The following is a 25,872-nucleotide window of genomic DNA, read 5'->3' on the forward strand; positions in this document are numbered from 1 at the left end:
AATGAGGCTTTGTTCCAAGTTATAGGAGTGCAGTCTATTGAACTCAACATGGAATTTACTTCAGAGCCTGTAAGCTTAGGATGGTGTTGTTAAACACACTGCCTAACTCGGCTGGTTTGTAGCCCACAAATAGATATTCCTACTGCTACATGTTCAATGGAAAATAACCCTTGCACTCCGGGAGCTGCTGGACGTTCCCAAAATGGCTTTGGTAGCAAACAATCCACTAACTACAACCCACCCTGCTTTCTGTCTTCTACGTCTGCCATTAGGAGGGCAGAAAGGCGCTTCTCACAGTGTTCAATCGGAGAAAGCTTTTTCTCCTCCCCCCCCCATTATTATATATGCGTCCATTTTAAGTCTGGCTAAACGAGGCAAGGAGAACCGGAAAACTTTGAGAACAGGTCCGGAACCGTTGCGAATACAGCAGATGATTTTCTCTCGTATTATTGTGCCATCCATCCCGCGTGCCGACTCTTTCCCACGTCTCTCCTCCTCCCCCCCCCCCGAAAAACATTCCTCGAGAAATGGACTTGCCGAGTCTGAGGGCAGCACGCGCGCGCACCCCGCCCGCGGCAACAGCAGCAGCAACAGTTGCTGCCTGTTGTTATTGCCGCCGAAGGCTCGCGCCCCGAGATCTCCCGGGGGGCCGCGCGTGTTCATTTGCATGCGGGCGCGCGCTCTCGCTCGCCTCTCCCAGGCAAGGCAAGAAGCCTTCGATGCCGGGGGGCGGGGGGCACGCACGCGCACCTTGCCCAGCCCGAATGCGCGCCTCCCCCGCCCCTCTCCAGCTGACGCTTGGGTGTGTCCCGGAGCCTCGACTAGCTGGGCGGCGGCAACAGGAGGAGGAGGAGGGGGCGGGCAGGGCCGGGCCCAGCTGTTGCGCCTGCGCGCCGCCGGCAGCCCCGCCCCCCCGCTTCGCCCATCCTTTCTCGTTTTTCCTTCTGTGAGGCGGCCGCTCCGCTCCCTTTCCCTTCCCTCCCCCTCGCCCTGTCCCGTCCCTCGCCGCTTCCTTCCTCCTGTCTGTGCCATGGATGGGTAAGTACCTGCCTCGCCCCGGCGGTCGCGGACGGGCGGATTGCACCCGCCTATGGAGGCGAAAAGCGGGGGGGGGGGTCTTTCCCTTTCCAACCCCCCCTCCCCATCCCTCCCCCGTCCCCACCTCACCGGGGCCAGTGGCTGCTTCGCTTTGTGCACACTGTTATCTCTCTACCTCTGTGGTTTTTTTGCCAAATATCCCGGGTTGGTGGAGGGGCGCCGAGGGCAGCGGCGGGGCTGGTGGAAGCGAAAGAGGAAGCGCGGGGTGGGGGGTGGGGATCGGCGGCGGCGATAAAAGGTGCGGTCACCCGGGCAGGTAAGTAGGTAGGTGGGGTGGGGCGCATAATACGTAGGTGGGACAGGAGGCAAGGGCGGCATCTGGCGCATGTGTTGGGGGATGTTGCTTCGAGCCGCCTCCTTTCGGATCTGCGCGCCCGCCCCTCCAAAATCCGGTTCTTCGCATTCCTTCTCCTCGCGTCTTTCGGGGGGGGGGAGGAGGAGAAGAGGGGTCATGGGGAGTTTGCAGCGGGAGCTGCTTCTCGGGCATGTGAAGGCGAAGGAAAAACAAGCTGGCCCGGCCTCCTCTTCCTCTCCCTTCCCCCGAACCTGCCGGGGTGGGGGAGAAGGAGGAGAAAGAGCGAGCGCGCAACTTTTCCCCCAGGTACGGCGTGACGAGCCCGCCTCGAAAACTTCTTACGTCTTGTTGCGCTCGGGAGCCGTGCAGCTGGCTGGGGCGACTTTTTAAGTCTCTCTCCGTCCCTTCCTCGCTGGCCATTGTTGGATCTTTCTTTTTCCCCCCTCCTCCTTCCAAAAAGGAAGCCTCCCACAAGAGCAACAGATTTCTCTCCGTCCCCACCCCGCTGTCTCTTCCTCTTTCTCGTTGCGACAGCAGTAAAGGAGACGAGCCTAAGTTGCAAGGCTTGCAAGGACGGCGTTTTGTTTTGATTCTCTCCTTTTGCAGCTGCTGCTGCTGCTGCGTGTCAGGTGTGGTGGGCAACAGGAGTTTTCCCTTTGCGCGACGAGTCGCTCGCGCGGAGGAAGGAAAGCGTGGCGATGTTCTTGGGGAGGGAGGAAGGCGCGTCGCGCATCTTGCGCGGGGGAGACGGAGCTTGCTGGTCGTGGGGAAAGGGGGGTGAGCGAGAGCAGGCCGCGGGAGGAGCGCTTCCTCGTTGAGCCCGGGGAGACTCCCACCAGAGGGGGTGGTTGCCGGAGCGCATCGTGGCTTTTCCGCCGCTGCGCAAGAGCAGAACCAGGAAATAGAGAGCGCCGCCTTAAGTTAAAGGTTGCAGACGCGCCCGCTTCTAACATTGCATCGTGACTCGCGGTGCTTCTGCCCCCCCTTCAGATTTCTTTCCCCCTCTTCTTAAGCAGATACTGTAGTAGCCCGCCGCCTTGTAAAGCGCAGTCATCAGCAACAACTGGAGAAGCTTATCGCTTTAATCTCTACTTGGGACTGGTGAAGGCCATTAACTAATTAATTGGAACTCTAGTCTCACGCAGTAATGAAAACAGACCCCATCGTGTTTGCTCTTCAGGTGTTTAAATCAGCCTCTGGAAAAGTCTTACCTGTACCTTCTCTCTCTGGATGTTGCCTTGCGATGGTGGTTTTCTTAATTGCAGCTTTTTCTGTCCCGACTGTAATGCAAAATTCAAATGTGTGTTTTAAGTTCCATGGGTTTTGATAGCTTGGTGCATTTCAGGGTCTGATTAACACCCCCACCCCACCACATACTATTTTATCCTCAAATACAGGACATGTGAATATTATGGAGACTCTTATTGTGGAGAATATTTACACACACACATGTGCATACTATATTATGGAGAATATATTGGTTGGTACTGTGTCTGTGCACATTGATCATTTGATTGTTGGCTATCAGTGTGGGTGCTCATTCTTTGGACCATTGTGTGCAGATCAAGAGTATCTGCCTGGTGGAGCATGCATGAAAAGTTGGGTGGTATTTAGTGATGAAGATCAGATAAAACGGTTCATATTTTGCAATATGTTTTCCTGCACTGAAAGTTTCTGCTTTCTGTTACTGTAAACAAGACTCAGACTGGCATTTAAGTTAAGCATATGTACTTTGAGAAGGCTCAGTGCTCTTATGCATAACTATGAGTGGGTTGCTTCATAAAATTAGTTGCTAAGCCCAGATTTCCATTACTTTTTTTGGAAGTATACTTTTGTTTTATCTTTTTGTAAACCTCTTTGAGGGCTTTCAGCAATCAAGCGGTGTGCAGTTTAATAAATAAATAAATAGGTAATAAATGATACGGGATTATGAATAGTACAATTGAGTGTGCAATCTGATTCACTACTGAGTGAAGCATATCTACTGAGAAGTAATTCCCATTGAGGTCAGTGTGGTTTATTTCCAGGAATTTAGGTACAGGATTGCAATCTTCACCTCTAACTTGAATATCGATGTTTCTCTATGGCGAACGCATTTCAGGATTCTGTTACTTAATAACTCTTAAAAATATACTTTAGTAGATTTCATCTAGACATGACATCGTTGGGGTTAATCTAACCTTTATACAACATGATTTATCCCCACTAATAAGTCATATTGTGGAAAGCTGATTTTCATACTGTTATACCATAGGTAGTTGAGCACAAGCCTTCTCAGAAATTTAAAGTGAATCAGTAGCATGCAGTGTAGATGCGTGATTTATACCATGTTTAGAGTGCACATTTGTGTATCATTTTCAATAAAAACCCCAGTATCTTGAATAAAAGCAGCACCTCTCCTTGTAAGCTGAATAATTGATACTGCTAAGCACAAGTGTTCCAAATGTGTTTTTCCATCTTCAAAACTGTGAAATGAAAAAAACAAATATAATTAGCCTACATTTTTAACCCTTTCAGGTACTCTTTTGCAAATACATGGGTTGTAGCACATTTCAAACAAAGGAAACCGATATTCTCAGGATTTCAATAAGTATCTGGTGGTCTCTTAGTTGCATGTGTCCTATTTGTTAAAAGATGTATTTCCTACTTGATATAAATTATACACCATAGTTTATAGTTCTACGTTGTATGAAGAGGTTGGCCAGAAGACAAACTTCAAATCCCCTTTTAGGTGTGAATTTGGTTCTACCAGCTTTGCTTAGGTGCCCACCTATAAAATTGAAATGACTAAACTATGGTTTCTGAGTTTGCTTTAGAAGATTACACGAAATGTGCAAAGTACTTTATATTTACTTCACTATATAAAGCAGGTATAGGTTTAACCACTTCCTAAGTGTAAAACAGGGACGCGGGTGGCACTGTGGGTTAAACCACAGAGCCTAGGACTTGCTGATCAGAAGGTCGGCGGTTCGAATCCCCGCGACGGGGTGAGCTCCTGTTGCTCGGTCCCAGCTCCTGCCCACCTAGCAGTTCAAAAGCACGTCAAAGTGCAAGTAAATAAATAGGTACCACTCCAGTGGGAAGGTAAACGGCGTTTCTGTGTGCTGCTCTGGTTCGCCAGAAGCGGCTTAGTCATGCTGGCCACATGACCCAGAAGCTGTCTGAGGACAAATGCCGGCTCCCTCAGCTGATAGTGTGAGATGAGTGCCGCAACCCAGAGTCAGCCACGACTGGACCTAATGGTCATGGGTCCCTTTACCTTTACCTAAGTGTAAAATAAAGCTTTGAAATTTTGGTCTGTTCGCTAGAATACCAGCATTGAATTTGGGTTTAAAGTCGTACTTAGCCATGATTTTTTAGGCAGTTTTAAGCTAACGATTATCAGCCTGATGTGTACTTAATACAAAGGCTGTAATGCAGAAGGTCCACAATACTTCTCAGAAGTTGTCACTGCAACCTCACCCACACCATATTTAAACCCTTAAAGCATACTTCTGGCTTGGACACGAGATTTTTATAGGTAGACTAAGGAGAATAATTTTCCTTTAACAAACACAAACCACCCATCTTGTGCCAAGTTCCCAATCAAGTTCAAAAACCATCCACCATAATTTCTGCAGTGCTTAGACTGTTCTAAGCTCTGTACTTTGATTAAAGAAACGAGGCAGGCTATGCCCACAGGCATAATGTTTATTAGACGTATCGTATTAAAGGAAAGAGGAATGAAAGCAATAAAGCACATTCAACGCATCAATTCTTAAAGTTAGTGTAGTTCAACTTGTAGTGACCAGTTGAAATGGCTGCTGAGGAGGCAGTTCTGAGAAACAAGGAAGCAAAATGGCAGTTGGAGCCAGCTAACCTGATGGAGTCAGTTTTGCTGCCTCCTCAGACACAGTCACCAGGAAAAGAATCGGAAGCAACTTGGTTACAGGGCAGCTTCTTAGAAACAAATTGGAACTATGGTCATATTGCAACACTCTTAGCAGGCTGGCAGTTTAACTCTATATATGTTGATTCCGCTGAGTTCACAGGAGCTTGCTTCTAAGTAGACATACATAAAAGTATTACATGCCAGTCATTACAACTATCTTGTGATCTCACTCCCCACCACAATCACTTCACTTATAGTGGGCTTGCAGTTTGTCCTGGAGGCAAAGTAAGTATTAAGAATGAAATCTAATGTGTCTCCTCTGCCTGTGGAACAGGCTTCATTGATACAATGGATTTCCCATCCAGTCCCCGACACTGACCCAAAATCTGCTCTGGAGGTCTGGGAGGCTCAGCAGAGCAGATGTGAAGGGGGGAAGGGGAAGTCTGTCTGTTCAATAGTGGTGTCCTTTGAAATTGGTTCAAAGGTGCAAGTTTTTAATACAGAAATGATGCTCAAGTCATGCTGTAAATGGGTGTCTGTGTGCTTAATTCAGCTAATTACAATGAGGCAAGATGTCTGTTGGTATGTGGCTTTACTTATACTAAAGCTGCAATGTGGGTGAGGTGTGGGTTGTGTAACAAAAGTACAGTGGTACCTCGGGTTAAGTACTTAATTCGTTCTGGAGGTCTGTTCTTAACGTGAAACTGAAGCACCAGTTTAGCTAATGGGGCCGCCGCGCCGCCGAAGCACGATTTCTGTTCTCATCCTGAAGCAAAGTTCTTAGCCCGAGGTAATATTTCTGGGTTAGTGGAGTCTGTAACCTGAAGCATATGTAACCCGAAGCGTATGTAACCCGAGGTACCACTGTATCTAGAATGCATTAATACATGGTGCCTAGGAACCTTATTTGGTGAGTTTTAGGTACTGGGGTGTTGTGTAACATTTCTGCTTAGTTTTAGTTTGTTGAATGGCTGAAGGAAGTATTCCCCAATTAAAGTTAATGAAAATTATATACGGTATCTTTCATATTGATGGATAGGGTGAACAATTGCTAAGAGGCAAATAAATAACCCTTTAATTGTAAAAAAAATGAATGTTAAGTATTTTGTGATATAGAACAAACAAATCTATATTTTTAAAGGGATGTAAATAATTTACTTTGATACCTAAATAATAGAGCTGAATGGTTTTTTGTTCTGCCTTTCAGGCAACTGATATATCTACGTATCACCAAAACATCAACACAGATACTTAGCAAAACATTTACTAAAAGCTATCATTCATTTTTAGAAGAAAGGTGGACTTGAATGTGTTTTGTTCATTCCCAGTGGTGCTAATATGCTGGAAATAAAATGACTTCAAAAGTAACTTACAGCCTTAAAGTTTAAGATTGCCCACACTATTGATTGATTAATGCTTTAGTTGATTAATCGGCTAATTAATATTTACAGCCATACTAACAGCATTCTTTTAAATGCTTGCAAATATGCGTCGGGCACCATACACCATATTGATTTAATGTTCATGTCTATAATAAAATAATTGGATAGCAACAAATGTCAATACATTTATTTATGAATTTGTTGTATTTCTCACAAAACCAATTAGATTTGTAAGTAAAATGACTTCAGATTAAGATGCTTCTGCATAGGATATTTGTGTTTAACACCTCCCCCCCAAATCAAACCTCTTTTGGGGAAGAAACAAGTGGGTTTTCATCCGTGATCATTGCAATATTTGAATTAGGGGAATGACTGCTTGGCTATGTGCATATGGAGAATCCAAGATAGTACATTTTATTGGGATATGGGCACATAGGCTGGAGAGCCGCGGTGTGGCTTTGTGTGGCAGCATTATTAGGAATAGGTTGAGTATTTTTATTGTCAATGAAGCTGCTGGGGAGAGCAGTGCTGTTAGCTGAGTATCAGTTACAGTGTGTATGTATTCAGGTGACATTGATGTGGTTCTTCTGGGGCATTTCATGATCTTTTTTGGGGAGGGAGGGGGCATTCTCGTGTGAACCACTTTACTACGTAAAATAGTAAACAAACCTACAGAGGGATTGTACACTGGATGACAAAGAATTTGCAAAAACCTCCTAATTTGAGTTCAATCTAGTCTAGGGCTGAGCAGTGGCTGGTTTTCAACATCATGATATATCACCAGGTAAAGATTGCAATATACCAGTACAGGCAGTCCTCCATTTATGTGTGGAATACATTCTGATGCATCACACACATCAGTAAAATTGTGTATAATCGAAACCCATTGAAAAAGCCCAGAAACCTCCCATTCCGCCCCCAACCCACCCTTTTAGTGACGTTTCAGTAACGTCTTTATGACATTTCCGGGTCTCTTCCGAATTCAGTGCAATGCACATATATACGGTTTCACACATTGAATGCGCATAAATGGGGGGCTGCCTATATATCACAATGTCTGATGTAAGTAGAGTGGTACCTCGGGTTAAGTACTTAATTCGTTCTGGAGGTCTGTTCTTAACCTAAAACTGTTAACCTGAAGCACCACTTTAGGTAATGGGGCCTCCTGCTGCTGCCATGCCGCCAGAGCACGATTTCTGTTCTCATCCTGAAGCAAAGTTATTAACCTGACGTACTATTTCAGGGTTAGCAGAGTCTGTAACCTGAAGCATATGTAACCCGAGGTACCACTGTATGTAGAGGCAAATAAGGTGAAGTCCTGGCAACTGCTACTATTTTAGGGGCCTAAAACTGATACACCATTACTTACCTTTAATGTATTGTTACAATTGTTATTTTATAGTACAGAGCAGCGGTAGGAAACCTAAGGCCTGTGGGCCGGATTCGGCCCAGTTGCCTTCTCAGTTTGGCCTGCAGACTGCCCAGGAATCAGTGTGTTTTTACATGAGTAGTATGTGTCCTTTTATTTAAAATGCATCTCTGGGTTATTTGTGGGGCATATAAATTCGTTCATTTTCCCCTTCCCCATATAATCCGGCCCCCCACATGGTCTGAGGGAAGGTGGACCGGCCCATGGCTGGAGAAGGTCGCTGAGCCCTGGTACAGAGAGACACTGTGGCAGAAATCACGAAAGAAACGATGACTGGCTTCACAGTTGTTACCACATCACAATTTTTTACATAGCGCGCTCACACATATTGTGATTCACAATATATCATCATGCCGAATATTATGAAACTGTTACTACAATGTAGACTTCAAATTGATTTTGGACGGTGTGTTGATGCATCACCCAGCCATGGTCTAGTCATTGAACAAAAAAATCAAATATTATTGTGACGTGATTTGACCGTTCTTCTTCTTCCCATATTCCCCTACTTGTTGTTCAAGTAAAAGAACTAGGTTGCACAGATGAGAGGAATCTTGTTAGTATACAAATGGATTTGTTGTCCTATTGTTGTCTCAAGAGAATCTACTTTAGTTGAGTGAACTGTGAAAGCAATTTAAAACTACTGCACATTTTGACTCTTTGGCCTGTACTCAAGCAGATGACCCGCGTTTTCTGGTAATTCCTGACATTAAAAAAGTTTCTGTTGAATAGTGTCAACTGAACCTGCAAGTGCTTAATAGGACAAATGACCTTATTTATTAAGTTGAACTTACCAGGTGTATAATTTGGGTGTCCCATCTTGCTATAGTGGCTTGAGCAGACCGAAAGCAGCCTTCCCTTTGGTGCTGGAGCCAACTGTGGTTATTATAACATGTACTCTGGTTTGTTTGCCAGACATCCTCCCATGGCCACTACATCCCACTCCATTCTGCAGAGTCCCCCAACCTTTTGGGGGAGACTTTTTGGTGAACTGCTGGGGATGAGCATGCCACTCTGCCAGCATTTTTCTGGATCCAACCATTCTCTTGTTGGCTTGAGAGCAAACATTCTTCATCAGTGAAAGTTGCGGCTGAAAATGTGTATTGCTGGTGCAATGCAAGGGTCTTGTTCGGTGCAAACTTGAAGTATTGCTTTGACATAGCAGTTCTACAGCTGCTCAAATCTTTGCAATAGCTTGCATGTGTTGTGCACAATTTGCATCCAGAAATCATCCAACAAAAATCTAAATATTAACCTTGCACAATGTGCCTGCTTCCTTGATTATGTCAGTCTTCATGTCAATTAATAGAAAAATAATACAGTATTAACAGTACTAGAAAGAACAAAGAAAACAAATGCAACATATTTTAATATGCTGCTCAGAGACATAGTTTCTCAGAGAGGCATAAGTTATTTGGTTGTATTCCAAATCGGACTCAAGTTTGCAATAACTTTATTTTGTCTTTCTCCTGTTTCCTTTATCTCTGTTCTTTTTTTCTTTTAAAATCAATTTCAAAATTAAAGGAAAAACCCAAAGTTCATCAATCATTTCATTTGTATTGAATTTTAGTATTTTTACTAGGGACATTCATCTCTGTACAGTGAGCATACTTGAAACTATCACATATGAAACTAATTCTGTATCTATACTTACCCAACTGTTCTGTATAGTTTAATAATCTTTATAATGGGTTGTGTGTTATACATAAATATTTGTATTCTGGTTATGTGTTTTTTCATTTATTTTTGTTTTATTTACACATGGCTAGCATAAGAAGTTAATGCTACGTGTGATACTGATAGATGAAGCAGGTCCTATCAGAAGTGGTTTGTAACCTTAGAGATTTGGGTGTGGGTGTGTTTGGCAAAGGTGAAGATCTCTATTCATTGTATCATTTCACTATCTACCATGCATCTATGAATTTAATAAACTTAAGGAAGTGGTAATTTGATTAATGTTGCATCACATTTTCGCAAATCAAATAACAGTCTTGCTCAGTTTTAGCTAGCAGTTACAGTTCCGTACACCACAGATTATCTTGCATCTTTCAGCAAGAACAAAAGTATTTTCTATCATCCAAGCAAGAGCACACATTCTGCCTAGCATGTGTTATCCCTCTAGCGCTTACAACATTGGTCTGCATTACATAGGTTCACAGAGCATCTCATCTACATATAGGAACAGCCTGCATTTTGCTCCTCTTTCTTGATATTTGGCAGGATCTTTAGAAGAAAAGTGTTGTCTGTTGCTTATAGAATACAATAATAAGTCTGCTTGCCAGAGTGCCCAGTAGCACACATCTCTTTCTAGAGCTCTTATTTGGGCTGCAGTTTGGAGAAGGTGAGAAATAACAACAAGCAGCAGTATTAATGAATGTGAAGTTGAGACATAGATGAGATGAAGAGGAGATACACAGCCAGTTTCCATTTCCCAAATTCTTACTTGTAGGGGAGCAGGTGCTGATTGCTGCGGTGAATTACTGGCCAGATGCTGTGGCTTTAACTTCTACTCAATGATAGTTAGGAAGTGACATGGTGGGATTGTGTTCTTTAGAATATATTGAGCTTAAAGATGATAATATTTAGGGAAGTTATTAATATTTAATGCTGTATTGTTTTTAACACTCGATTGGGAGCCGCCCAGAGTGGCTGGGGAAACTCTGGGAAATTGTTTGATACAGTAGAGTGTAGGAAGAACAGAAGTAAACGATTAGTTGTTAGATTAATCTCAAGGTAGTTTAAATTTCACTTAAATTTTGCCTTCATTTGGTCCTTGTTGAAATATGTTTCAGCGCTTGGGCTTGGATGCCCAGGGTTATATTTTGTTGTTTGGAGAAGCTATGCCCCTACTGCAGAACAATCTCCTTGAAAGATCCTATCCATCTGTTTCTCAGTGGCTTCTGTCTGCTGTATCATCTTTAGGATGAATGGCAATGAAATCCCACAAATGGACTGGGAATGGAAAGGAATATGAGAGAAGTGGAACTACTTTTCATAACTTTACTAGACTTCATTACCCTTAAGGAGACAATGTAGGATGTGTGGTCTTGTTCTTGCATTTTATTGTACAGTACAGAAGCAATAACTGCTATAGGAGTATTTCACTTTTCCTGGTTTCATACAGTTTCCCACCCTAAAAAGCAGTAGAAATTTAATCCAAATGTGTCTGGCTTGTAAAGGAAACGTCTCCACTACTTCCTGTGTAATAGATGTGTCTAAAAACTCCTTTAATGAGTTGTGTAAAGGGGTTTTGTTTTTTGTTTTTACTACATGTTCTAACTAAACTTTCCTTTTCTCACACTGTGTGTTACTAAACTGTCCCATTTCTTTTGCAAAACGCTCCACAACTCATTTCATTCTTCTGATATTTTTTCTTCCTTAAGCTTTATTTACCACTGCCTGTGCAATAACTATTTTTCTAACTTTTCCATTTTCTCCCATTTTTTTTCACACAGTGTTGTTACAGATCTTATAGCAGTCGGTTTAAAGGTAGGCATCTTTTTCTGTCCTTTCATATGCACTTGTTACTCCATTTTTATTTTCAGATTTGGTATTCATACACATCTTTTGCTTTTGTGGCATTGCTCTGTTTCAGTCTGATTCCCCTCCCCTCACAAAGAAGTCTCTACAGTTTGTTTTTACAGCTTTACAATTATGTTTCTTCCAGTTCAGCTTGCTGTCATTTGTAGCCCAGAGATTAAAGTGTTTTTGTTTGCTTGCAAGTTGTCAAATGAGAAAAGCAGATACTTAATACCAATGGTTTTGAGTCTCCATACTTTGGTTGTTTTCAGATCCTAATGACCAAAATGCTGGGTTTAAGAATTAGTTCTTAATAATAACTATCTAAAGCATTGTACTCTAGACCTGTGCAGGCCATATTAATAAAATCAGATTGTCAGAAACTGAATTTTAAAGGTCAAGTGACTCATACGTTATAGCAGTCTCTGAACTTCAGTTCTGCTAAAGACTTCTAGCTAACCCCCTAGCTGCTCTGTGCTCTTTAGATGTTTGTAACAACAGCATTTTTATTTCTTTGTCTCATAAAATGAAGGCTACTGTGTAATTTGTAGACTTGGAATATATTGGGTTATTTCCAGTGCTCCACTTGCATAGTTCCACTGTTGGAAAGGAACTTCTGCCTCCTCTCATTCCCCTACATGCCCTCAAAATCTGCTCTGGAGGATTCCCCAACCCCAACCCCCCCCCAGTTGATTTTGAGGGTTCACAGGAAACTGCTCCATTGTGCCATTGTAGCTGCTGCATTGGAAATGGCTTGTTGTGTTCACGATCAATACTGAGACATACTTTTACTGTACCATCACAAAGCTGTTGAATGCTACAGCTTCAAAAGAAAATTGTAGTCCACGTATGCCAGTGAAAGATAGTGCTCTAATATTACGTTCCTTACAGCTCAGTACGTACCTCCGGTTGCACACAGGATCCATTTCGGAGCTCTGATCGGATCCTGAGGAATTCACAACCGGACGTGCCTGTTCTGTGCATGTGCACGGCGCGGTAGAGCGCTTCTGTGCATGCGTGCGCGGTGAAACCTGGGAAAATACTTGCCGCGTGCGTAACCCGAAAGATACGCAACCAGAGAGGTGTGTATCCAGAGATCCACTGTATCTACTCAGAAGTCAGTCCCTTTACCTAAAAGGGACTTGCTCCCAAGTAAGAATACAGGACTTGAGCCATAGAAAACGTAATTGCTTTGTTCAGATAAACAAGTAGACAAAATATGAAAACTTTTTATGCAAGCTTCTGAAAATAGACAAGCTAACAAAAGAATAAAGAAGTCATGTCTAATTTTTTTTGGGGGGGGAATAACATGCAATATTTTATACATTGAACTACATTGTATACCGTTTTCTGAAGAGGTAAACTTTATTAAGACATGGAGATCAGTCTTTAGGAATGAAAGACTGGTTTTAGACTTCGGGGTTTAAAAGACTAGATTTGGATCAAATTTTGTTATCTGTTGAGTCATTGCTTTTACTTAACATACCAGAAGGTTTAAAGACAAAACGGAAGTGAACCTGACAAAATATTATAGTTTGAGTTCAAAAGGAAGCTACGCTGCATGTTATGAAATATTTATAAGAGATTATTGGACTCGGGGTTTGTTTGTTTTTAGTTAGGCAGAACCAATTCTGTAATAGGACTTCTGATAAATATCTTGAATATTTGTACAATATATTTTCAATTATCTGCATAGTAACCCATTTTTTACAGCAAAATGGGATGCAGGTACACATAACTGGAAAACATAACCAGTCTTAAGGATACTTCAGTTTCAAATAAGTTTAGTGCATGATGGTATCATTGGGGCTGTATATGCTAAAGTACAAATTAAATTTTGTGCCAAGGTACCCAAATTCTAGCATCTGAGTGCACACTGTCAGTAAGTGCTTTGAAGTACCCCCCCATTAGTCTGAATTGTCCATCTGATGAGGCAAGAAAATACCCAGCTTTATGTTATATTGAGCCCTTTGCAATAATTCTTATTCTCCCTGCTTGTTCTGTGTACAGTTCATAGATACTATAGTGGCATTTCCAGAATCTCTCCATTGCTTTTTTGTCTGTTTGTTGTTTTCTAGCTGTTGTACTGCTACTGGCTATCTCTACATTTTCTTTACTCGGTTGCAAGTGGCCAGTAGCCAGGTGCAAAATGTGCCTGGCACCTGGCTAATTTCGAACACTGTTGGAAGTATTTCAGTCACACAACTCTCCATGTAGCCAGATATCTACGAGGCTTGATAGCAGCATATCACTAGAATGTCAGGATCAGTCCTGTGTCAGCTTCTAAGAGTACAATAAGAAGTAGTGCATTTTAGTCCTCTTCAAATGGTACCTGAAGAGAGAGCTAGATTTGCCAGAGAACAAATACTGTGATTTTTGGTTAAGGGGCCTTGCCCTCTAGTTTGTTCTCGAGTAATTCTTAACACCTCAGTGTTTCAAGAAATGTATTTGGTCTTTTCTTCCTACTATACTGTATGATGCATTATGATTTGGGTACAATGCATATGTAGGATTTTGTAAAGTCTGTGGAAGGGGAAGGGAGGAAATAATGACTTTTTGTTTTGCTGACACTCTCCTCGAGCAGTTTGAATGTGTGAAAATTCCATGACTCCAGAGCAGCTTAGCCAGTAAGTTTCATAGACTCTACTTAAATGAGCACCACCAAATTGCACACTGTATTATAATATAGGTATCTAGTAACTGCAGGAGGTTGGTTAATACAATCTAGTGTTGTTGTAGCCTTTTGAGATTTGGGAGGCAAGCCTGTTTAATTCAATAATTAACAAAGCTGTTGGAGTCTAAACGTCTCATGAATTAAGAGAGAGCAAAGAATTGCTTCAGATAAAGCATGTTATCTGGCTCCAACTTGACCCCCCCCCCCACCTTGTAATTTTGTAAGCTATGAGGGGCAGTCCATTTTGCAGCTTAACGGTAAAGGCACTACTCTGCGGTTGCGGCGCTCATCTTGCTCTGTAGGCTGAGGGAGCCGGCGGTTGTCTGCAGACAGCTTCTGGGTCATGTGGCCAGCACGACTAAGCCGCTTCTGGCCAACCAGAGCAGCACACGGAAACGCTGTTTACCTTCCCGCTGCAGTGGTGCCTATTTGTCTACTTGCACTTTGACATGCTTTCCAACTGCTAGGTTGGCAGGAGCAGGGGCCGAACAACGGGAGCTCACTCCATCGCGGGGATTTGAACCGCCGAACTTCTGATCGGCAAGTCCTAGGCTCTGTGGTTTAGACAACAGCGCCGTGGGGGTGAAAGGGAAGGGAAAGCACTCTAGCACTGCCCCTTCTTGCTGTCCATGTCACCTTCCGCTTGCGTAGACTCCCCATGATTACATCCCAGTTTTTCAGAGTCCTAAATCAAATGGGAAGCCTACACAAGTTGTGAAGGCTCCCCACAGCAGATGTTATCACTTCAGCTTGTGAAGGACAACTGACAGGCAATACTAGCATGCTTGTCTTTGCTTCCCCCTTGTATGTTGATTAAACATAGTAGAACACCTGAATAGAATTGTACAGTGATAAGAAAGAAGGTGTTACACAGATTGCATGTATGTTACATTTTTGAAAAGTTATCTTTTAGGACTCCTTACTAATCCGAATCTATACAGTTTTAGGTTCAGCACCAGAAGCATAATAAAGACATTTTTCATTAGTTTGAAAGTTAAGAAGTAGCACTCACCTGTTGAAGTCCGACAGCATTTGAAATTGTTGGGTTTCTTACAGATGAATTGCACATTTTAATTCTGGATTTTACTTTCTCTGTTCAGACCGTTTGTGGTCAATTTAATTTTTTGAGGTTGCTTGTAGAAAAGAGGTTGATTGAGAAAAGAGGTAAGATTGACAGCTGTTGGAACACTGAGCCTTCTAACAGTTGCCTCTTTTCAGTTGCTAACAGTTTACTAACCAGTTATAGAGGCCTAATACCAATCTTTTGCTCAAATTTATTGTGGTCACCTCCCAGGCAGAGTTCATTTTCATACCAGACAGACTAGCTAGATCAGTGTTATTTCAAACTTGCCATCTTTTTGGAATAATTTCTATACTTTTCTGAGAAGGGATCCCTGCGTATTGTAGATGATCCTTTGTGCATGCGGTCAAGAAATAATAGTGCATTCTGGACCATGTCTACTCAGAAGTAAGTCCTATTGAATCCAGTGGGTCTCCCCCACCCATGGTAAATGGTGTTATGATTGCAGCCTTGGAATGCAAACACCCAACAATGCAAAAACAGTCTTGTGGATGCACATTGACAGGGTATATGGAATACAACTTATTTTTTTGATAAATCTAACAGTTTTATTGTTGGATTTCTGAGGAATCTGTAATATGCTTCCAAGGAGCCCTAAGACATTCTAATATGGTTTGAAAAGTTCTTATCCAGAGCAATTCATTTCTAACCATAGAATCCAGAGCAATTGTTTTGTTGCCTTAAGAACTTCTTGCTGTTATTTCAAGTAAGTCAGATCCATAATTAGTAGGACATCTTCATTCCAGGATACAACCAATATGTTTCCTAGTTACCTCACTTGCACAGTCAAGGTTTCGACTTGTGTATTCCTGGGTGGCATACAAGTATGTTATTAACCAGATGCAATGTCAACCTAAATTTCTTCAAAACAACCATGATACCCCCTTCCATCCCTGACAGTTTTCTTAAGGTTGCTAAGAGAAAAACAATAGAGTTGTATATCACAATATCACTTTCAGCCAATTGTCAGCTAGGATTTTTCTTTCTTGAATGTAATAATGCTTGCTCCTCTGGCAGGATCTGATAACTTACTCTTGCAGAATTCACTTTAAGATGGAGGAAATGTGCCTCCTAGTTCCTTTTTTGCTCATTTATTTTAACATTGTTTCCTTAATTACCATACATTTTCTGCTTTGTGACACTGAGTAGTCATTTGTCATTTAAAATTAGTGTTGTAATTTCGGTGTCTGTGGGGGATCACACGAGTTTTCTAACAGGACTGACTTAGCTAATAAGACTTCCTGGGAGATAATAGTCCTGAATGTTCTTAACTTCATCCTTTTTATAGTTATATATGAACAGTTCCAAGTAGTATATAATAAGCAGTGTGCAATAAGCAGTTTACATAGGAAAGAAGCAGTTGCTCCCATAGTACTTATTATTCAGTATAGGCCATATCGTCAATTTGGTTTCCATGATATTTAGAGTTTAAATACTGTTGGGTTAGGTTGGCACTTATTAACTTTATTTAAGTTTAGGGTTAATAACCTTTATTGCTTTAAATAACTAAGTATTGATTTAATTATTGAGTTATTAAATTACAATTTTAGTCAACTACTTCAAGAATGCCTATATTCATGGTTGGAGCGGTTGGTTAAATGCACTGTTCATGTTTGGTTGTCCTAAATATGTTGTTTGCTTCTAACAAAAACTACAATTGGGCATTTCCTTAAGCATCTCAAACTTGCTTGTATTTTTGGTAATACAGAAGCCAGTTATTTAATTGGTTGAATTGTAGTTTAAGGGTGCTTACTTTAAATATCATTTGACTATGAAAAAAATACAAGTGACTCATACATATTCTGGTTTTATGTAGCCACTAACTCCACAGCTATGTGTGAAAAGTCCAAGATTTTCTGCATTTGCAGTTTCTCAATTGCTTATTTTTCACTTTGTTAGCTGAACACTTTGAGACTGACTTTCACATTGTATATGTTGTCCAGGAGACTTCAACTGGGATGGCAAAAAACCACATATTTCTAATGGAAATATGTAGGTACAAGATAGGAAAAAACATTGGTCACAACTGTACATTATAGATGCAGTGGTGGACTGGATGTTTATTAATAAAGTGGGGTTGAATCTGGAAAAGATGCAGGCCATGTGGGTGGGAGATTGCCGTGTCTGGGAGATAGATCTGTTGCATTCCCCCTGAAGGAGCAGGTACACAGTCTGGGGATGCTCTTTGATCCATCTGTCACTTGAAGCTCTGTGACTCCTACATCAGCTGTAACCATTCCTGGACAACACAGTAGCCTGACCACAGTGATCTATGCATTGGTAACCTCAAGGCTTGATTATTGTAATACGCTTTTATATGGGGCTGGCCCTGTATCTGGTCCAGAAGCTTCATCTAGCACAGATGCAGCAACCAGGTGGTTCACAGGAACAGATAACTGACAATGTGGTACCCTGCTGCTGTTAGAGCTGCGCTTGTTGCTGATTTACTAAAAGGCCAGTTTCAAGGTACTTGTGTTAATTCACAATGTTCTGAACAACTTTGGCTGGACTTAGCACACTGTTCACATTTTCCTGGTTGGGGAACCAAACGCTGTAGGATCATTGAAGCCACCCCCTGAACTTGAACCTGTACTTGAAAGTGGGTTTTTTTTAACATGAAACCTTTCTCAGTCAAAAATTACCACCAATTTCTCAAAGTATAGTCTCATGCTTTTACGTGGTGAAAAGAGAATTCTAGAAATATTCTAAGGCCTTTGTGAATGAAGAGTCTCTTGAGCTTTAGGTATCTTGATTTTATTATTCCTTGTAGTCCTTACATAGTTGCTGAAGCACTTCCTTCAATTATAGGCATCCTTTCCACTGGCTCTTTAATTACAGTCTTGTGTGCCTTTTGTTAGGCCCATAGTATCTTGTTACTGATTTAGCAGGCAGCCTCAATAATTGATACATGAGACAATGGAACTAGCTGCATGCTAACTAACTGTGCCAGTGAGAAGGCAAGGCTGAAACAGCTGCTCCCTCTCTGTTAATTTAACAGCCCTGTTTCTAGGGAGATTGCTGATCAACTTGTTGGACTAGTATTGGAATGGGACGTCTTTGTTGTCAGTGAAGCTTGTTGCTATCTCATTTAGGTAATTTGGCATCGTGAAATGGTATGTATGTAGGGCCAACTCAACCACGATATTTCGCTTCTACTTTTTCTCTGTGAGGTTTTTTTACCATCTGAGGCCAGCTTTCCGTGTCAAAGCCTAAATGGCTCTTCTTCATGAATCAACATTCGCATCTGCATTCTTGCATTCCTGCAAGGAGCTCAGAGCAGCAGTGCAGCTTCACATAGCTACCCTGTGAGAGTGGCTTAGGCTGAGGCTGACTTGCTCAAGGCTTCATAGCTGAACGGGACTTTTGAACTGAAACCCAACCCTCTGGCTACTGCGCCACACGGACTTTGTTTATACTGGAAAATGGAAATCTTGGGATCTATGTAAGTGACACCAGAAGCTCTTTTGCATGTGTTAGGTTACTTCATTCTAAAGAGTTCCCAGCTGGAACTAAAATAGTACCCAAAAAACGTGACGATAGTTATTTTGAATTCAAATTCACTTGAGGTGAAAGATTACCAAGCAAGCCCACCCATCATTTGGCACTTTCGGAAGGGGGTTGCCTAATGGCATTCTGTACAAATCTTCATCAAGCTTGTACTAATATCTAAAGGCTGAAATTGAAGTTCTGTAAAGTAGCAGGCAAGTGGAACACGTTCCAGCAGGACTGGGGAAGATTACCAAGGGTGCTTCTCTCTCAGCACCTATTGTTTTGTTGTTGTTGTTACTTTTCCATTTATGAATTGCATCCCATGAGGCACCTCAAAGCAATTTACAATATGACCTAAACATTAAACATGATTAAAACAGTTTTATATATGTAGCTTACCTATAAGTTTGCTTGTAGAATTTTATTTCCCCCCCAAGATAGGTGACTAGATAAATGTTTGAAAGCAATGTGAGATTTGTGTATCAATATTAATTTTGAAATAGATGTTTGTAATATAATAGTACAAGACCCTTGTTTCTGATTTCCTATACACTGAGTGTAAGAGTCTTAATGGTTTGTGTTCATTTTGTAATAGAACATGTTAGTGCAGAAGCTCAGGTTACTAATTTTTTGCTCACTCTTGTCTAAATAGCTAGACTTGTATAAACCAGGATATTCTAGTCTGGTTGAACTTGAATGTCAGCTATTCACATAAAATATGCCAACAATACGAAGATCTTCTTTGGAATCACATAGTGAAATCTAAATGTTGAAACATCTGAGATATTTGAAGCTACCACTCTTATCATTCCAGATGTATTGCAGCATCAATGACTGTTTGTGATATTGCCAGGTGGCAGTTAATGTGAGACTGAAACGGAAAATGGAGGAGGAGGGATGAGCCGTAACTGTGAACTACACATCTATGGCACTTTTAAGAAATAAAAATTGACAAACATTTTGCCTCATTTTGAACTAAACATAAAACATACATCTATTACGGATGTGCTGCCGTCTGGTTTGAAATATGTTTGATTTAGATTATTTAAAGTAAAAAGTACTTCTAACTCTGGTGCATAGCTTTTTAGGGAGTGATTAAGGCATAATACAGACTTTACTAGATTATGGTGAAATTGGAAATTCGACTCCTGTGCCTCAAACTAGAGGGATTTGCTTTATGACAGCAGTCAATTAATCGAGAGTGTGTGCATATGAGAAACCCAATCCATTTATTTTTAAGAGTTATATGAATTGCGTGACGCATACTTGAAAACAATCCCCACACATTTATTGTTGATTTTAATTATTCTTTGAATTTACGTTTTACTGTTTTTACTGATAATTTTATTGTATTCTTTTTGGGAGATGGGATGAGGTTTTATTACAGTCAGGACACCCTTCACTGACTTAACCCGTGGGCCCTTAAGGCCAGCCCAAACAGGTCTTCCAAGGAGGCTTTATTTTATAGCCTGCAAAAATAAATAGGATTGATTAAATATTTGTAGTCTGCAATGAGTTTAGTTTCTGTTGGAAAACCCACTCTCTTCTATTGCCTGTAACTTTGATGTTTTCCAGGCAAATGATATGAAATGTGCAAACATTTTGAAGTATTATAATTGGCAAGTGCCAGGCAGGTTAAGCAAAGGGTTCCTGTCTTAGTGGTAGTTAAAAGGGAAACATTGTGTAAAGTCTGCTCTTATTTTTAGCGGAAGACCTAAGCAGTCTGCCCAAGTAACATGGTACTACTACGGGCAGAAACTACTACTTTGCTAGGACATCAGAACATGCTAGATTGGAGACAGATTAGAGAGGTCCCAATTAAGAGGAAGTGTGCATGCACATTCTATAAAATTCAACCAAGTGGCATTGCAGTGAATGAAGGCTTTTGCAAGCTCCACAGTGCCTATGAAGGAGCGTCTCCACCCCCATCGTTCAGCCCGGACACTGAGATCCAGCGCCGAGGGCCTTCTGGCGGTTCCCTCATTGCGAGAAGTGAGGCTACAGGGAACCAGACAGAGGGCCTTCTCGGTAGTGGCGCCCGCCCTGTGGAACGCCCTCCCATCAGATGTCAAAGAGATAAATAATTACCTGTCATTCAGAAGACATCTTAAGGCAGCCCTGTTCAGGGAAGTTTTTAATATGTAACGCTGTACTGTTTTTAACACTGATTGGGAGCCGCCCAGAGTGGCTGGGGAAACTCAGCCAGATGGGCGGGGTATAAATAAATTATTATTATTATTATTATTATTATTATTATTATTATTATTATTATTGGCACTAGGTTGCCAGCCTCTGCTCCAGGAGCACAACTTGATATGATCTTAGATTCACTATACTATTCTCTGAAATAGTGATCCATCTACTATTGCTTATTTGTAGTATGGTCCGCTGGACCAAGAATCCTTCCATGTAACACAAATGTAACCTCATACTCTGCCCAAATCATTGACTTTTTAAATCTGAGGTGTTAAATGTGGGTATCGGGTAAGTTTTCAAATTAATTTGTTTGAGTTGCGGTACTTTGTGAGTAAGGGAAGTATAATTTTCTCAGACATGCCACCTTTGTGTATCCATAGGAGCCAACTCCTTGGGGCCCAAGGGGCCTTTGCCCCCCATAAAATATTTAAGGGGGTTGCCCCCACCAAAGTTAATGGGCATTGCCGTTCAAATGGTGTGCGTGCACCTCATCACGATTGATTCTGTGGGGCGGAGGTTACCTGACACCTGACACCACCAAATAGTTTATTCAAGTTGGCACCTCTGCCTGTATGTGAATTTAAAAATGACAGAGGAGAAGCAGAGAGTGTCATGCAATGTGTGAACCACCTGCCTTTTAATTCTCTGCTTTTCCATCTAACTGCTGCTGATCTCGGCAATACAGATATTGAACCTGCAAGTATCGCCGTGATGAGCAGCTGCAGCCCAGGAATTTTTAGACCCAAGAAAGTGAATTCCTTCTGATTTTAATTCCTTCTGGCATGTGAACTTAAGTATGTGCTTCCAGACCTGTCAAACTCCACTGTGTCGTTTTTCTGTCCTTCTTATAAAGAAGAGGTGTGTGAATGCAATGTAGCAGAGTGTTTAAACAGAGCTTCTGTTCCCTACAGGGACGCGGGTGGCGCTGTGGGTAAAACCTCAGCGCCTAGGGCTTGCCGATCGCATGGTTGGCGGTTCGAATCCCCACGGCCGGGTGAGCTCCTGTCTTTCGGTCCCACCTAGCAGTTCGAAAGCACAATTAAGTGCAAGTAGATAAATAGGTACCGCTTTATAGCGGGAAGGTAAACGGCGTTCCGTGTGCTGCTCTGGTGCCAGTTCGCCGGAGCAGCTTTGTCACGCTGGCCACGTGACCCGGAAGTGTCTGCGGACAGCGCTGGCTCCTGGCCTTTAGAGTGAGATGAGCGCACAACCCTAGAGTCTGGCAAGACTGGCCCGTACGGGCAGGGGTACCTTTACCTTTACCTCTGTTCCCTACACATTTTTCTGAACTTGATTTAGAGAAGACTTTCCCACTTGCTGTTGAACTAAAATAACTGCAGAACAACCAACCTCCAGATGTTTTGGGCTAAAGTCCTTCAGCCTCATCCTGTGTTGCCAATGGTCAGGGATGATGGGAGTTTTGACTCCCAACAATATGTGGAAGGAACTACGTTGGAGAATGCAGTTGTAACAGTTCTGATTACCTCTATAGCCAATGCACTATGAAGTTTTCACTAGCCTTGAACAATACTTTTTTCTCTTCAAAGAGAAGAGGCATTGAGGGTTATAGTGAAACTGCTTCGTGCTAACCTGCATGCTTGTCAGGCTCTGTTAGTTAGTTAAACTGCAACCCCCCATTGTTAAAAGATCTGTAGATCTAAGTGTAATACAGCTAAAATTACTTGACTGTTACCCAACTAGTATTTCAAGTCGATCCACATTTTTGCTTAGTCACAAATGGGGTTTGTTATGGCAAATGGTAAGCAAGATCATGACTGGAATTGCAAGATCCCATTGCATAAATAGAAGGAATTTCTGCATGCACATGGCAGTAGTGTTCACTGATTTCCCCTATGTCTGCAGCCCCTTAAAAGCTGGAAAATCCTTATTTTCTAGAGTTGGAATGTTTGTGGGGGAGCGTCCTTCAAGGAAAGGAGAAAAATTGATCCCCCATCAGCAGAAGTATCTTCACACATAAGTGTTTAGAATTTCATGTTTAAATGTTTTGCAACAATATATGGTGTTTCAGCAAAGGACATATTTTTGCTTCCACATAATGGCCTGATTTGCACATTACGTTATGCCGCATGATCCCTTGGTACAAACATATGAGCTGGGAGAAGTTACCACAGCTGTATTGCTTCTCTCTGACCATTTGTTGTTGTGCTCCAATGAACTAACTCATAGTTTTGGTTGGTGTGTCTTCTGAACTCTTGGCTTAAATCTCCAGGACTAACCATAAGCTATTAACAGGCAAACCTTGGTTCCTGCTCATGGTTAGTCTGGAGAAAGTTAAACCATGAGTTCAGGTGGATGACACGCTAAGCCAGTGTTTCACAAATGGTGGGCCCCTGCCTCCTTTCAGGTGAGTCTCAGGGCCACAGCCTGCCCAGTGCTTCCTCACTTGCCTAACACCCCACCCCCTTTGCTGTGCCATAGCCTTCTCATTGGAACAATACCAGCTTCAACATCTCCCCACAAACTGGTGACTAGAAGACAACAGTTCAGTGTGGGAGGAAAGCGAGGTATTCCTCTTAAGGGGAAAGGGGCAGAGCAGGTGTCAAATATATTAGACAGATAAACGGTTAATGTGTATTAATAATAATTGGGAATAGAAAGGAACAAGCCAAGAGAAGACAAAAAATGTAAAAGCTGCAATGAGGAAGGAGGAAAGAAGTAGTTTATGGGGAAATAGAATACAAGTTAAGTGTGAAAGGGGAAGGGGAGAATAAACGACAGGAGATGTGTAAAAATATTTTAAGTGATATGTTTGGGAAATGCAAAAATAAAAAGTATTTTCCACCTCTGCATTGCCTTTTTGTGGCTGGTGGGCCTCAGTAATTTTCATACTTCTTAAGTGGGCCCTGGTGGGGGGGGGGAGAACCCCTGCTATGGATTAGCATGGCACAATGCAGCAACAAAACCGGGGAGGCCCAAAACAGTTGTAATGTCCTTTCTGGGAGCCCACATGCTTGCACATTTGTGCTAATACATGGTTTGGCCTAGGAAACCAGGTCAATCAAGGTTTCGTGTAGAACACAAGTTTGAGGGTTGTTTTATTTTCAGGCAGCGGGGCATATTTTAAGGTTCTCATATTTTATTATTATTGGGTGTTTATTTTATTTTTTTAAAGCTATCTACCATTGTCAGCTTTTTAGAGCCAAGAGAAAGAAATTTAAGCATTATGAAACCATTGTTGAAGAGGAAAAAATACATTAGTTGTGAAAATGCAGCTGTGGTTTATAGCAAGCCACTCTTGCATTGAAATATCTCATTATACCTCATAATTATTTCATTTTTGGCATGCCAAGTGGATAGGGCTGTTTATGCTGCAGAGCCCTGTGGGGCTTGAAAAATCTCTCATGTGTTTGGTTCCAAATCCTGCCTTTTTGAAGAAACCATAGTTCCTGGTTCCCAAAATGGGAAGCTGTGGTTAACTGCGACTTTCTGGTTTTTCCTTTCTGTTGAACAAGTATATGAGACCTCAACAAGAATGTGTAGAGATATGGATGATAGTTTTGTGAGAAATGTAGTGGCTTGCATATCTGACACTGGCAATAAAAAGGGAACCTTATATTAGATGTATATATGGGAATGCCAGCTTGAGTGAGAGTGTAAAACAGACTAGTTAGATAAGTGGAGGAAGCCTGTGAGTGTTGAACCCATCTAAATGTTGGTCTAGTATTTGTTTTCAGATGGTTGGTAGGGTGGATTCTTTTATTTGTGCAATATGTTGAAACATTTTCATTGTGCATAAAATGATAGGATAAAATAGTGGTTTTCAAGCCACAAAAAAACTGTTATTTAAAGTAAAACTTTGTTTTTCCTTCCAAAAAAAACTTCCTATTATCAAAAGTTGCTGAAATACATGTGTTAAAATAAAACCTGAGGCGCAAGTATTTTTACATTTTACTTTTATGGTGTTTTTTCCAGCGTGGATCTGATGAGCTTCTTCCACCTAGTTTCGCTTACGGGCCTTTTACCATGAGCAATTCTACTCCTGCTACAGGTATGATTGTATGATTAAAGAACACACCTTGCAGCAGGTTTGCAAATAGCCCCTCGCCTTGTTTCCTGTGTAAAGTTCAATTTTTATGAGCTGGTCACATCTGAGGACTTATTTGCAAAGCTATTCTGCAGTGTGTTAACGTAAGCAGAGGCAGACCCCCAAGGATTGCTGCCACCACCCCAGTTTGATCAGTGTGACAACTTTCCATGGGACTTGTGCTTGTAGCAACAGTGGAGGGTCTATCACATGGCTTATTTAAGAAAGGACCCATGGGAAGTAGATGAACACGCCTCCAATGATCAAGATAGCTATTGAATTCCCATTGCCTTATTTTGTAACTCACTCATAACACGTTCTTTAGTTTAATGCTGCCTAATCTAACCATGGTTAAAACTGGGAGTCTCCCCAGACTCACACGCTCCTCCCCTCTTGTGTGAGCATTCTCTCTTATTCCCTTTAAGAGACAACTATGGTTAATGTGGGGACGCGGGTGGCGCTGTGGGTAAAAGCCTCAGCGCCTAGGGCTTGCCGATCGAAAGGTCGCGGTTCGAATCCCCGCGGCGGGGTGCGCTCCCGTTGCTCGGTCCCAGCGCCTGCCAACCTAGCAGTTCGAAAGCACCTCCGGGTGCAAGTAGATAAATAGGGACCGCTTTCTAGCGGGAAGGTAAACGGCGTTTCCGTGTGCGGCTCTGGCTCGCCAGATGCAGCTTTGTCACGCTGGCCACGTGACCCGGAAGTGTCTCCGGACAGCGCTGGCCCCCGGCCTCTTGAGTGAGATGGGCGCACAACCCCAGAGCCTGTCAAGACTGGCCCGTATGGGCAGGGGTAC

General features: G+C 42.1%; 1 protein-coding gene across 4 annotated transcripts in view; it reads left to right on the top strand.

Moving 5' to 3' along the window:
- The first annotated feature begins 907 nt into the window (after positions 1 to 907).
- Positions 908 to 25,872, top strand: part of PTBP3 (polypyrimidine tract binding protein 3) — a 46,725-nt gene continuing 21,760 nt past the window's right edge. Inside the window, exons 1-3 of one of the 4 annotated variants that reach the window (XM_053371307.1) lie at positions 968 to 1,038; positions 11,531 to 11,564; positions 24,968 to 25,043. In XM_053371307.1, the coding sequence (XP_053227282.1) occupies positions 1,031 to 1,038; positions 11,531 to 11,564; positions 24,968 to 25,043 (118 nt within the window). In that variant the 5' untranslated portion in view covers positions 968 to 1,030. Of the gene's footprint in view, positions 1,039 to 11,530; positions 11,565 to 24,967; positions 25,044 to 25,872 lie in introns of all 4 variants that reach the window. The other 3 variants (XM_053371310.1, XM_053371309.1, XM_053371308.1) reach the window with 3 other exon arrangements.

This window comes from Podarcis raffonei, chromosome 17 (assembly GCF_027172205.1).
Source record: "Podarcis raffonei isolate rPodRaf1 chromosome 17, rPodRaf1.pri, whole genome shotgun sequence".
Lineage (NCBI taxonomy): Eukaryota > Metazoa > Chordata > Lepidosauria > Squamata > Lacertidae > Podarcis > Podarcis raffonei.